This window comes from Pleuronectes platessa, chromosome 20, assembly GCF_947347685.1.
Source record: "Pleuronectes platessa chromosome 20, fPlePla1.1, whole genome shotgun sequence".
Classification (NCBI taxonomy): domain Eukaryota; kingdom Metazoa; phylum Chordata; class Actinopteri; order Pleuronectiformes; family Pleuronectidae; genus Pleuronectes; species Pleuronectes platessa.
In genome coordinates, this window is record NC_070645.1 from 9,535,636 (window position 1) to 9,550,093 (window position 14,458).

At 43.8% G+C, this 14,458-nt stretch overlaps 1 protein-coding gene and 1 long non-coding RNA gene across 2 annotated transcripts in view; one reads left to right on the forward strand and one right to left on the reverse strand.

Annotated features, from left to right (window-relative positions):
- LOC128425786 (uncharacterized) overlaps positions 1–1,903 on the reverse strand; it is a 35,750-nt gene extending 33,847 nt beyond the window's left edge. Inside the window, exons 1-2 of the long non-coding RNA XR_008333175.1 lie at positions 1,665–1,903; positions 1,452–1,515 (exon numbers count right to left, since the gene is read on the reverse strand). This is a non-coding gene — a long non-coding RNA (uncharacterized LOC128425786). The remainder of the gene's footprint in view (positions 1–1,451; positions 1,516–1,664) is intronic.
- On the forward strand, positions 1,396–6,660 carry pi15a (peptidase inhibitor 15a). The gene is made up of 6 exons (XM_053412571.1): positions 1,396–1,553; positions 1,710–2,021; positions 2,790–2,908; positions 3,826–3,958; positions 4,048–4,163; positions 5,174–6,660. Exons 2-6 carry the CDS (start codon positions 1,752–1,754, stop codon positions 5,307–5,309), a joined length of 774 nt encoding a protein of 257 aa, XP_053268546.1. The 5' UTR covers positions 1,396–1,553; positions 1,710–1,751; the 3' UTR covers positions 5,310–6,660.
- The last annotated feature ends 7,798 nt before the right edge of the window (positions 6,661–14,458 follow it).

The window sequence follows — 14,458 nt, forward strand, 5'->3', positions numbered from 1 at the left end:
CATTAAATGTGAGGAAATGGCTTTGAAATATTTGTATAACGATAACTTTTTTTGGAGGAAAATGTATTTGTCTGATTTTTATCTCTCACCAGGTTTTTAGAGCTCACCTAAAGATCTACTTGCGCTCATATTTTGTCCCAATATGTTATTTCTGCAGACGTAAACACTGTTAAGCCCAAATTTCTCCACTTTCCCCTCTAATAGGGAAAAACATTCATTTCTGCTTGGCGCTGCCATTCGTAAAGTATTGGATCAGATCTCGGAAGTCTAAATATATTCATCTACTCTGCCCTGATTTAACCGCTAATTCTGTCGACATTCACTCTACAGAGCGGAGGGTCAGCAGTAGAGAGTTAGGGGCCTGAAATGTATGGATGTTGTGAGGTGGAGGAGGCAAACCGCTGCTGTGCATGCACCACCCCTGAGTGTTATTTCCCCTCCACCGGCTCCAGCACCTGAAAAGTCCATCACTTCTAAAGAAGACTTTTGGGAAAGCACCAGTTGTCTGCAACGGAGAGAGGAGGACGAGAGAGAGAGAGAGAGAGAGAGAAAAGGGGGGGGGATAGGGAGGAAAATCTTTCCTGCGTCACGTTGCTTTAATTTGTTCACCAGCTGCCAATGAAAATTATGACCTGCAGAAGGTTTTTCCTTTTCTCTCTGCTCTCTCTCTCTCCTCTTTGGCTCAACATCTGCCCGGGCGAACCACACAGCTGGAGCCACACACTGAACAAGTGTAATATTTACAGTATAATGAATACGACAAAGAAGACAGATAGGACACATGGACCCGGACCTCATATACTGATTTGACTCATAACAGGCTGTGGGGCTTGGATGTTGGATGCGTCCAGGGACCATGTGGTGCATGTGGGAAGTGTAAAGTTTTATCACCTGTATGAGCCGATGTGATAGATCAATCAAGGCAGTTTGGGATATTGATATTAGGATTAGAATATAGATGAAATCATAAAATGCATCCATGTAAGATTCAGCATCACCCTAACAATATGAATAATTAAGATTTGTATTATAATTGTTTCATATTAGGATCCCAGGGGAAAAAAAGGGGCATTAATAGACATTTAATATGCTCCATCCTCTGTGGTTGTACTTATTAAACAAATGTTACCCTGCAGCTGCACAAACCTAAAGCAGATGTCCTGGTGAAATTAGGTAAGATACACAGGGGGATTAGGTTTAGCAGAAACCAAACACCGCCTCTCCAAAATGATGCTGCTCGTGAGTGTGTGTGTGTGTGTGTGTGTGTGTGTGTGTGTGTGTGTGTGTGTGTGTGTTTGTATCTGTGTGTGTTTCAGGTGACGAGGAGGGGCTGTGCGTCTACCTCGGCAGCAAGGCGCACTTCCTGCATCGTCCTCTGCGCTATATAAACCCGCAAACACGGACTTCTCCTGAAGCACTCACAAAGTTTGCTAAGCTTAAAAACGCCTCACCGTGCAGCCAGGCAGACCTCCCTCTCTGCGGACCACTACCGGAGCCTCTAGAGGTGATAACAGCCTGTGGCACAAAGAAAAGGCACCGTTACGCACGGAAAGGTAAGAGCAGAGGGCTTGGAGCGATGTCCCTGATATTTCGGTTTTAATCTGTAATGCACTGGAGCCTTTAAAGTTTGGTTTGACCATATCTGATAACTTATTTTTACGCACCACTACAAATCAAAACAAGTCCGTCCTCTTCTCTTTTTTCTCCAGAGCGCAATCCAGGACGCGGGATCTTCCGTCTGCAGTGAAAAAATGAAGCCTCAGTTATTTGCCGTAGATCTAATATTTCTGTGCATATCATGCGGAGCAAGTGCATTGGCAACGACGTTTCCTGGTGTGTCCACGTTCTCTCCAGACGCCAATTTTACCAGTTTTGGCGCAGACCGTGGAACAGACGCCACGACTCTTTCTAAAAGCAGGAGGAAGCGTTATATCAGTCAGAATGACATGCTCGCCATTCTTGATTACCACAACAAAGTGAGAGGGAAGGTGTTTCCCCCTGCGTCCAACATGGAATACATGGTAAGTGTCCATTCATTGTGATCAATGCATGTATTTGCAATCGATGCATGGTTATGGGTTCATGTTTTGAAGGCTTGCATGATCAGAAATGACCAATCTGCAGGAATCTAGTAGATTTAATTGTGTTTTTGTGCAAGAATGAATAGAGACAACTAAAGCAAAGTGATTGTCTATGAGTTGAACTTGGCAGCCTCAGCTGTTCAGCACATTGCTCTGCAGGAGACCACCAGAGTCGTCACTTCCACAGGGACAGGGGTCATGTACGGGATCAGTAGCCTGATGCTGGTTTTGTGGGATGGAGACAACGGCAGCATTGAGTTGTAGACCTGATGGAGAGCATTTCAATTTTTGCAAATATCAAAGCTTTTAAACCAGATCTTAAGTTTAAAAAACCTATAACATATGTGTGTTTTATTATTTTATATATGCAGAAGCATAACGCTCATTTAAAAACTTAGAATTTCAGAAAATTGGGGAATCATGGATACGACATGTTTAGATGCTTGTCATCGTCTACACCAAAGTGTTGTGGAGATCATCAACACTGGGAATCGAACTTGCTCCTCTTACGTGAACTGACTGATCAACTGACTGTGATGGATGGTTTGTGCGCCCTGCCATGGCAACACCTGTAACAGGGCCATGAACTCACAAAGTGCCGACTCTTATGTCACACCTCGCTGCTGAATACGATCTAGTGTTGATATTTTCCAGCAGTTGTGTAATGGACGTCCATGTTCCCACCGTCTCCCTGTGTCTGTGTTGTAGGTGTGGGACGAGTCTCTGGCCAAGACGTCAGAGGACTGGGCCCAAGCCTGCCTGTGGGAGCACGGGCCGCCGCACCTCCTCAGGTTCCTGGGTCAAAACCTCTCCGTCAGGACAGGACGGTGAGTGACCTTTGACTCCCCTCCGCCGCCCTGACATCTGCTGCTCCTCTCAGGGACGACTCTCTCTCTCAGCAGTCATGGTCGTTGCCTTGCAGCCCCCTTCTTCTTTCTCCTAAAAGTTGTTGCACTGTGACCTGGTGACTGCTTGAGGAATGCTCCTGTGACACCTCAAATAAACAAACGCTGTGTTTTCAGCCATGACCCATGAGGACAAAGGCGCATCCCTTTTGTGGGTCTTGACTTTCCATTTTGAAACACATCACCTCGGCGTCTTCCTGCACTTTTAGATTTTTATTGAGGAACCACATGAGCAGCCCTTGTTTTGACGGTTCCTTGCAACCTGCTGGGAGATTTCTACACAGAAGTTATTTCCCCAAAAAACAAACAATGCAAAACCAGATTTATTGAGCGGCGACAATGTTTATCTAGTTTAATAAGAGGTTTAATTTGCTGGGGTTAAGAGCAAAAACTCACCATAGAAAACATGTGCACACATGGATTTGGATATTTCAGCAGGTCTTTGGTGCAATGCAGCACAAACACACAAATCAATGTGCATTAGCAACAATTTAAACTGGAACGGCAGTCACAGAACATACAGTTCCCTAATGAGCCCAATTTTAAATTCGAAAGTCGGAAATTCGGATTTCTATTTTGATCTCCATCAAATTGCCCAAACTCATGAATATAAGCCAACTAAACGTGACAGATTTAATTTCATCAAGATCAATGAATTATTCTCTGTAAAATCAACGAACTATTTAAAATCACCCTTTCTCGCAATACCACAGCCTTCCACCAAATTTCCTGGTAATCTGTTTTAATAGCCAAACAAATACAGAGGTAATAAGACGTTGCTCACTATGAGCTGTGATATATTTATACTGTTTCTGACTGAACAAGTCTTTTGTTCCCAGCTATCGATCCATTCTCCAGCTGGTGAAGCCGTGGTACGATGAGGTGAAAGATTACTCATTTCCGTATCCCCGTGACTGCAACCCCCGCTGCCCTCTCAGATGCTATGGACCCATGTGTACCCATTACACGCAGGTACGCAGACAACAGTCAGTATTCAATGCAGTCAATACTGTTGAACTGGTGCAACAGGGATATTAACCGCTGGTGTTTCTGTTTTGCAGATGGTGTGGGCAACCTCCAATAAAGTTGGCTGTGCCGTCCACACGTGCCACAATATGAATGTTTGGGGCTCAGTGTGGAAGCGGGCAACTTATTTAGTCTGCAACTATTCACCCAAGTAAGTACAGTCTACTTCCATCGATCAGATGTAGTGTTGTGTGGTGAGGGCGTGTCAATGCTGCTGAACCTGTTAACCTGATGACGACGGGTTTAATCCCAACACAGTCCGCTCTGTTCTGGGCTGAGTTGTGAAATCCCACCCAGGCTGCTCTGAGGTTCAGATACAAGCCTGTGATCCGGTACCGCGTTGCCACAGCTCCGTAGACCCACGTAGCAGGAGAACAAATTCCAAGAATCAAAGGCCGTTCGGACATGTGACCGACTTGTGACCTAGGTTGTCTAATCCCGCCGGTTCGAGATGTGTGTGAGAGTCACAGGCTCAGGACACCGATGACCTATTTTAGCAAAGCGTAAATGAGCCCCCGATTCTTAGAGACACAAAGTTGTTGGTTCGGACAAAGTTCTGCTTTCTGATCACTGTTGTCAAAAGGCAATGATATATAATTGTATAACTTTATACTTAGTTATCTGTAGTTAAGTCGTCAAACAATGTGTGTAGTTCAAATGTAAAGATATAATATAGAACAATTGGTTATCATTATCATCAATGGTAGTAAAAACAACAACCCCCATGATGCAATGCTGCTTCACGACGTCATCCAACTAAGTCTTTTGTTATTGTTTTGATCGTAGTTGTCAAAGTTTCATATTAAATATTCTCTGAGCACTTTGAGGACACTTTGGCAAACATTACAAACCCTCTATGCTGATGATCATGTAATATGACTGAAAGCCCCAGAACAGCTACTAAATGGACTCTGAGATGTAACTGATACGTCAACTCCTGATCCCAAGCAAGAGGAAGAATGAAGTTTAAAATTCAATATTTTTCCTTGAAAATAGTTTTTTTCTTTACATGTCCCGATCATTAAGCCTCTCCCAATATTTTACCGTCAGTCATGATGGGGGATTTCAGCTCCGACACCAATTCAAGTTCAGGTTCCACTTTAAAAACCAAGTCTGTGGTCACTGCCAGGTTCACTGACATGGCGACTCTCTGTCTTTCAGGGGGAACTGGATTGGAGAGGCCCCCTACAAAGTGGGCGTGCCCTGCTCCGCCTGCCCCCCCAGCTACGGGGGCTCCTGCAGCAACAACATGTGCTTCCCTGCCCTCAAGACAAACTACCTGCACTGGTTCAAATAAGCACAGGTCTCCTTTTTGAAAACAAGCTGACAACCCACAGTACCACAAAGACATTGTTTTCAATCCCTTAAGGATTTGCACAACAGTCGTGGACCACACTATTTTGTATATATGGGCTTATTTAAATACACAGACATACAATTTTTTTTTTAAGGCAGCAGACAATTAAGCTTTGGTGACTTGTAAATAAGGTGTAAATTAATTTGTTGCGATTTGATGAAATATAATTTATATGTTCACAGTACACACTTTTGTTGTTTGACAATGTGGTAATTGAGGACATGACACCATCATAGCTGCTCATACCTGCTCACTCTGGTGCTACAGGCATCACACCTTCCCGCTGTGTGCTCTGCCTTCACAGGAATGCTGTGACACACACACATCAAAGCCTCTGACCTCAGAGGGAAAGACCGACTCTGGTGGCGTCGGCTCGGTCGACCCTGCAGTAGGTTGCGAACTTCATTCTCGAGTTCAGCGCAGTCTCCATTTTCACGAGATCGGGAGCCAATCGGCAAAAGTTCTTTCATTGACAGAATTGCACTTACACTGTAACCTAAACGGAAAAACGGAAAAAAGGAATACACGTCACCACATTTAGAAATATTTACTTTTTCCATTTACACAGTGAATTTGCAGCTTTAATCTGCACTGATTCACTTGAGTTTCATCACATTTAATTCTTTTTCACACATATATTTCAAATAATACACGACAGAGAGCACATACAATAAATCTGACCCACATATCTTGTCTATGATCGTATTTGTTACAGACTATATTGGTAAACTGTATATATACATGAATGTCTTATAGTGGACAAATGCAGTGTTTGTATGTTGTAATGATCTTTTCACTGATGTTGTAGCAATGGTTTCTTTTGTAGTTAGGCACTCAAGTGCACCTTAATTGTTTGCAGCTTTTCCAAAGTACTGGGAAATGATCGTTTGTTTTGTACATGTTGATAATCAATACACCTCCTTAAACTTCAAGTACTCTATAAGTTATTCATTTTTATATGGGAATGTATTTTTGTGTAATGTAAGGATTGTACATATATGTATACAATTTACTGAATACAGTTCATTCAACTATTATAATGGTGTGAATGAGCTGCGGTAGATCTATATGAACGAAGCACTAGCGTAATATCCACAGGTGGTTTTCATGGACCATTCCCAACTCTCCGAATCAGAATTACTTTTCAAATCAGGACAGTTTCTCAGTAATCTGAGAGGGATTCAAGCACACGCCTGCAGTGTGATGAGAACATGTTCAAGAAGACACAAAGATGTTGATTTAAAGGAAACTTGCTCGAATGCATTACAAAAAACAGGAAATTACCATTTTCCGCACTGACTGTATTTAAATCAACATCAACAACAAGCTATTTATGCAGCAAAATGCATTTTTCTTGTTGTGTTTTGTATTTGTAATAAAATTTTCTATTTTGACTTGTGTTCTCTTTTGGTGTCGACGCATGTTTCCTTCATTTCCAAACAGCACTATTGTCCACGTGTCGTCTGAGATGGACCGGAGCTCTTCCTCCTGTCTGATATCAATTAGATGTTTTCATTTTGAGTCAAATTGTGCGATTGCAAAGACCGGGATCAAAAGGCTGAGAGGGGGGGGGGGGGAGAAAACATGGCAGGGCTACCACTGAATCCTGATATGTGAGGGTTGACTTTGGCCCCGTCCACTCATGTCTACACAAATGAAGGGACGACTTATACGGTTTCAGGGGACGCTCTTGTGTGAGTTTGTCCAATGAAACTGATTGACCTCACCGAGAGGGACAGACAAGGGGAAGAGTGGAATGCAGTAAGAGTAAGAGTGTGTGTCACTTCCAGACTAAAGTCAAATCAAAAACAGACAATCCAAAAAAAAAACAATATTTTACTGTACAATTTTAGCACTTTGTATCTGGATGATGATTTTAACAAGAAGTAGAAACAAACAGGTGGAACTTTGGATACAGAGCCATAAATGTTGTGATGTGCAGAGCAGATGCTGCCCTTTTTCCTTTGCAGGGTTTGCAGAATATGGGCGTGGGCCCACCGGCATCAGAGTTCGGTGCATGAGATCAGACTATGAGGCAAAGAGATTAGCAAAGCGTCTGCAACATGTTTTATTTGTTAGATAATCATCTTTGTTTGTGCAAATGCAAACCGGACTATAGGAAACATCTTTCCAGACTGAAACGCCCGCTGCACAGCAGTGCACTTTGGCAGACTGGAGTTCAATAGCTCCCATTTTCATGTTAAAATCCACGTCCTGCACGTTATTAAGCAGCTTCGCTTATGCAGCCAGCCCAAGCTGCAGCACACTCCCTGGAACCGACAGGCAGAGAGTTTTCGAGGAACACATTAGTATGCATGGGAAAGATCCTGCTGTCTGAGCAGGAGCGGGACTCTGAGCCAAGCAGATGACTGGTGCACGTTTAAAAGGCTCATCAGCGGGATGAGAAGCAGGACGCCACGAGGAGTTAGATAACCCGCTGTCAACATCTACCCAGCGTATCCATCAGTGGTGGAGGCAGAGCTGAGGTTAACGATATGGATTTGGGTTTAGATGAAAGCATGTCTCTTGTGGACAAGGACAGACAACCACCTGCAAATGGAGTTTATGTGAAACTCATTAAAATTACACGTTAAACCATGAGCAATACACACTCATGCTCTTTATACCTGAGTGTGTTTCTTATGTGTATATTATCCATACATTTTTTAAATATTCAGCACTTTTTCAGCCTTTTTTTCCATCCACTTCATGTCCCATCAACGTTAGAATTTAAACTAGCAAACACTTTTTGGACTTCATCATATTAGCTGAGCTCTTTCATACCTTTAATAGTTGTTCTATATAATTCCACATTACATGTTATGTAAATTTTCAGAGCTTTTACAAAAGCCACTTTAAGTACTTTTACCCGTTTAAACAATTTCCATGCACACAAATCCCTCCCACAACTTCCACTTCCCATGAATAACTTGAGCTGTCTTCAACAAATTCTTAACAGCATTCATTACTCGGACATATGACACCGTGTCTACACACAGGAAGTGTTTCAGCCTTGTTTTTCAGTTGTCATGTGCATCTGACGGAACACTTGTGTACCTGTTTTAATTTGTCCAGCTGTCCACACAGGCTGTGTAACCGTTCACCTTTTACTCGTGCCACAGCCTTGTAAACGTGTGCCAACGCATGTTGTCCACATTCTTCCATTTTACGTGTGTAACTACAGTGATTGTGTTTTGCTCGGGTGACCCCAGTGGAACACAGCAGCTGAAAACTGTTGTCAACTGACAGAAGTTGACACTGAAGTCTCGCCTTAAAATTAAATATTGACTAATATCAATTCCTTTCAGGTCTCAGGTTTTCATCTTTAAACAATAATACCGCAAAAACGTATACAGCTAATCTCACACACGCAACTTCCTCGGATCCACTACTTCAACTACATACACTGCTGATTAACCTTTCACTCTTTAAATGATAAGGATGCAGCGTCTTTCAGTTTTTATAAGTCAGATACTTTTAAAACTGCTTCACCATTATTCTCTAAATCAACTGCCTTCCCTGTTGACACATCAACTGACAATTTCACAACAAGTCCTCTACTGACATTTGCTCGTCAGAACTTCCAAGACTCTTCAGCACTTTTAGGTATCGACCACAAAACACTGAAGCTTTTATAATCTGCTCTTGCTCCTCGTGTGTGCCAACGGCTAGCGAGGCCTCGGTGACGCATCTCGGAAGGTGCGCTGCTTTTCCTAATAACACATGTGAGTTACTGACCCGTCAGATGAACTGTTATTGCTACAACAGTTTCATCTCCATCCCCGAGGTGTGAAGGTGGTTTCCTTTGGACAGAGGACGGAGGCTTCACAGGGACCATGCTGGGGTGATAGATCACCGGCAGGATGTGGGTGAGTTTGGGGGAGTCGGTTCCCAAAGTGCTTTCCAACTTCAATAATGGTGCGAAGTAAAGGAGTTTGATTTTGAGTGGGTACAATACTGAGGGAAACAGATCAATCTTCAGTGGAGGGAGCTTGGTTTTGTTCTGGAGGTTTGTTGTGCAGCAACAGAAAATCTTTCTTCTCCTCTTCGCTGTGTACTCTGTGACCTCCGTGCCCTCTCTGACTTGGGTTGAAATCTCGGATCCTCCGTGCCCCGAGGAGGCTTCTTCTTTATTCACTGTCCTTTTTTTCCTTTTTCTTTTGACCCCCGCACAACAGCTCATGTTTACTTTGCTCCTCTTGTAGCTCTTCCTTTGGATCTGCAGCCTGTGGCCGATCCAAGCCTCGCTCTGCCCTCAGACAATTCTGATATTGTGTCAGTTATTCTTTTTGAATAAAGTGCCCTGAAAAAAGGGATCTCATTGTTTGAATGGAGAAAATGTATCACGTTGTTGATTAACCGAGGTATAATTATGATTTTACTTCCAGCAAAATGATCTTGTTCTATTTTTCAAGGCTGTCTCAACTTCCTGCAACCGGTCCGAATGTGCAAACTATCCCAAGTGTTCACACTGCAAATGATCTAAACCATGGATCTGATTGAATCGGATCGAGACCACCTCTTTTAGTCGGACTAAAGTTTCGTCTGTTGCTCTGGACTCTGACCCGAGGCACCGTTCACACCTTTCTTGTTTTGGTTCGGACAAAACTGAAAAGTCAGGAGTTTTAGACAGATTTAAACGAGCGAGTTGGTCGCTAACACGCCATGTCCCTCCTCCTGTGTGCTCAACCCTGACATTCTCCTGTTGTTGTGAACGTGTCTGTCCCGGACTCTTCTTCAGAGCTGAAAGGTAAACTCCAGAAAATGTCTAGATTCTAGATTTCTTCTGAAAACCACTAGTGTCTACGACTATCTGCACCATAATCCTCATCGGATCATTTGCAAGCTTTCCTCACATATTATGTTCAGTCCGGAGAAAACTGTCGGGCTGTCAGGTGGGACCCTGTTGACATATGTGTTTCCCTGATGTCAGCGCCCTGATGCATGTTTTGGGATCTCCTCAAACGTTGGCATGTACATGTTACAACTCTTTAGCATGCTGTTTGTAACCCTACCATCAATCTCTCAGGGCAGCAGAGTTAACTACGGGGCACGTTTTTTTTTTTTTTTTTGCACTGTCTTGTTGGAGTTACCCCTTACTTCAAACAAGGAGTAAAAAAAAACTAGCTGCACGGGCACACAAATCACTCTGCGGTGTCTCAGGTGCCTATTTTGGTCTCTGATGCTGTTTGTTTAGGACAGTGTCACCCTGACGTGACACTGTGGGGAAATGTTTCAATCCTCCCTGGTTTTCATGGTCGAATCGACATGTCCTCCCTATGCTCGCCACACGTAAACAAGCGCTGATGTTTCATGCGATCAGCTGGAATGAAACGAGACGCCGTTTCACTTTGAGCTGAATGGCTTATGTTATGCACACTTTTCTCGTCTAGTGACTTTTCCTTGGCGAAGTAAGCTCCTCACACGGTCCAGTTAAATATAAATAAAGCATATCTGGCACACCTCAGTATATATATATTCCATTTTATGACAGATGACATAGGCTGGTGTCGTCTGTCATGAAACTGTATAGTCTGTATTCACCTCTCGTGTGACATTAAACGGTGTCACATGTTGTCAAACCCAAATGTCCGACCCTGGGACAGACAGGACTTAACCCTCGCTAAGAACAAACTAATGCAAGGTGTCCCATGTCTGTCCCCCGTACCCTACTGCGGTCTTTGTCTTGGACGGGGCCCCACCAGCCTCCACGCGGGGCCTCGCAGGAACTTCAGGCGAGCGACATTCTGCAGCAGCGAGACTTGGGCCAAAGTCAATGTCCTCTCCGAGGCAGAGTGCTGGGAAAGTGCTGCGTAATCAGATGGGCTTTCCTCCTTCACTCCCAACGCTCTTTATCAGCAACCTCACCGAGGCTCCGATGCTGGAGCTGGCTTTAACCTCTTTGCTCTTATGATGTATCGTAGTATTATATAATTCCTTGTAATGGGACATCATGTGCATACACGAGAAGTTCACGTGCTCTATTAGTATCTCAGTTGCTTAAAACAAGCCTTTTGAATGTCGGTGAACCAAACCACACATCAGATCCAACAAAATGCCAGATTGTTGCATCCCTCCCAGGGGACGATATCAGGTGACATTAGCCGCGGCTGCATTTTGGCTTTGTTGTGAAATGTCGTGGTTTTGCACAACCACAAGCAGCATTTCTCTGGAACCCTCAACACAAGCGGGAAAACTCAATCTGACATCCAACAAGGGGGGGGGGGGGGGGGGGTTCTGGGTACCCACAATTCCCTCAACTCCCCCCCTCATCTGTCTCAATAGGATCCATTTACAGGAAATTTAGCATTTTCTGTTTAGTCGACATCTTACTGTAAGACACTGGGAGAGAAATAAAGTGTCTCGGTCAGATTCCTCCTTCGTGGTTGATTAGAATCATTTCGGTTTGTCAACATGAAGTAATATTTAGCTTTTTTTCAACCTGAACCAGTGCACTAAGAGATGCACTTTGTCTGAGAGCCACAGCATGCTATATGTTAGTTAAAGGACAGTGACACCTGGTGGTTATGTGAAGAATTAGCCAATTTCCCTGACAAAAAGCCTGATATTACAGTAATATTCAAAAAAGAAATCACACATAGAAAAAACACATAAATTGACACACAAACACACACATTAACAATATCTACCATCAAAACAATACTAAAATGTAACCACATTTTTTAGAACTGCTCTTGATGTTTGATTATGTTAATTTTCACGTGTTTTTTCTATTTGCATGTGTTTTCTTAATTAGCAGTGTGTTAATAACAGAACTTACAACATAAAAGCTATTGCTCACCGGTGCACTGACATCTGATCACCACAAGGGGGTGGAGGCAGACAAACTAAGCCCAGACTTACCTGAGATGTGTGTGTGTGTGTGTGTGTGTGTGCGTGTGCGTGTGTGAGGCGGCCTTCTGCTGAACACTGCTGATAATGTCAGTAAGCACTGATGCACGACGTCTGCCAAATGACCTTGATGCTCCTTACCCCCCGTTCTCACCCCAACGCCATTCCAACGCCCCGGCCTCAACGCAGCTCATCCAGAACCATGAGGGAGCAGCGTGCCAGACAACACGGGCCAACCAAAAGTGTTCTGCGGTTGTGCGTTTGTGTGGCTCGCTGTTGTGTCCAGAGGCTACTGTTGTGTGTGGATGCATCGGGTCTGGCAGCGCTCGTGCATTCGGCAGGGTTCACGGGGTTCCTCGCAAGACCACATGCGGAATGGAGGAGGCCGCGTCTGGACCCGTGGCTCAACACTGACTGTGTGTGTGGGTGAGATAGAGAGAACAAGGGGGAGACAACAGAGAGAGGGGAGGACAAGCTTAGGAATGCAAAGTGATGTGTGTGGTTTGTGTGTGTGTGTAAGAGAGAGAGAGAGAGAGAGAGAACAAGAGAAAGGGGAAAGAGTGTGTGTGTGTGTGCAGAGACAGAAACACACACAGGTAGGAAGTGGTAATAACAGAAAGGATAAATATGAAATATTAAGGCGGACGGCACAGCAGGAAGTAGTAGAAAACAATAGATTCAATAAAAAAGAATGGATGACAACAGAAGCCAAAGCATGAAACCATTTATATTGCTCCTCTGCGGGCGCAAAATAGTGTTAATTCTGTGCCAGGCACTGTAATAAACATTAATCAGAGATTGTGTCGTGTGTTACAGATGGCCTGACCTAAATAACCACATTGTAAATCACTGGAGTCCCTGTGCAGTTTGTAAATATTTATTTTATCCACATAATTTCATTTCCCCGATCAGTCAGTTTAGTTCAGTCGCAACCTTAATGTAATAAGATGTCAGTTCATATCTCGGGTCAATAAAAGTAAGTTTGAGTGTTTGAAATAATTACATGTTTTATGGATTGCCTCACCTGTTTATGTTTTGAAGGCACAGACACACACACACGCACACACACACACACACACACACACACACACACACACACACACAAACACACACACCGACTGTCAGTACTCACTAGTCCTGTCAAGTACATGCATATGGACCCTGTCAATCTTTTGCTGCCTCACCTCTTACTCTGTTACTGTCAAACTCAAACACAAACACACAAACACACACACACACTAACACGTGCACACACACTCTCTCTCTCGCCACTTCTCAATGTAGAGCAGCATTAATTCTATAGCAGATGAATGAATGTTTTCAGCTGAGCATCCCTCCTGGGAGTTTGGGAGCGAAGGAGACCGTTGCTATTTCAGCTGCATTGGGAGAGAGAGGGGGGGGGGGGGGGGGGGGGGGGGCTGCAGGCCGAGGCCCCTGCTAGTGACCCAGAGAGCAGACAGTAAACCCTGGGTTTATGGAAGTTCAGAATGCGGTGGGTCCCCTGATGTGAGGGCCCTTGTATCACATTTACAGAAGTAGGTTAAACAGCAGAGAGAGAGGATATTGCACATGGATATGGTGTCCGTGACCTGCTGCATCTCAACAAGGAGCAGTGGGGGGATGTCAATCAGTTCATTATCTCGAGCCATAGATTCAGATTCAGCTTTATTTTTCATTTCCATGTTAAACTCCACAGATCAGGGTGCAGGTCCTATTTAAAAACAGTTATTTTTAAACATAAAGTAGTTAAAGCAGCAAAACTATGTCCCTTAGGCATCAGCATTAACAATCCAATAAATAACATCATATTTTATAATAATTCATCAGTCACATATGACATTTTTTTGTTTAGAACAAGTACTTTGGACGTCGTAAATGCTTTTAAGTTTAGTGGAGTAGTTTTACATCGTGGTATTTGTATTTCCCAGTACATCTGCAGGGAGGATAGCTATAGGATATGTTGTAGTGTTAACTGCAATACCATGACTGAGTGAGAGATCTGTCTCTTCAGGCTCAGACTCACCTGAGGCCGGAAAGCCCAAAGAAAACCCACCAGAGTCATGACAACAAGGGGATTTGTTGAAAACACACACATCGATGCTGGCTGGGCCGGTGTTTGGTAAATTACAAGAAGACTGTGTGTGTGTCTCCCCCTGTGGAAAGTCTGTCTTGTCTGTATCCAGGGAGGGGTGGGGGGGCAGGGACAGGGCCTGGTGGTGATTAGCTACTGTTTTCCA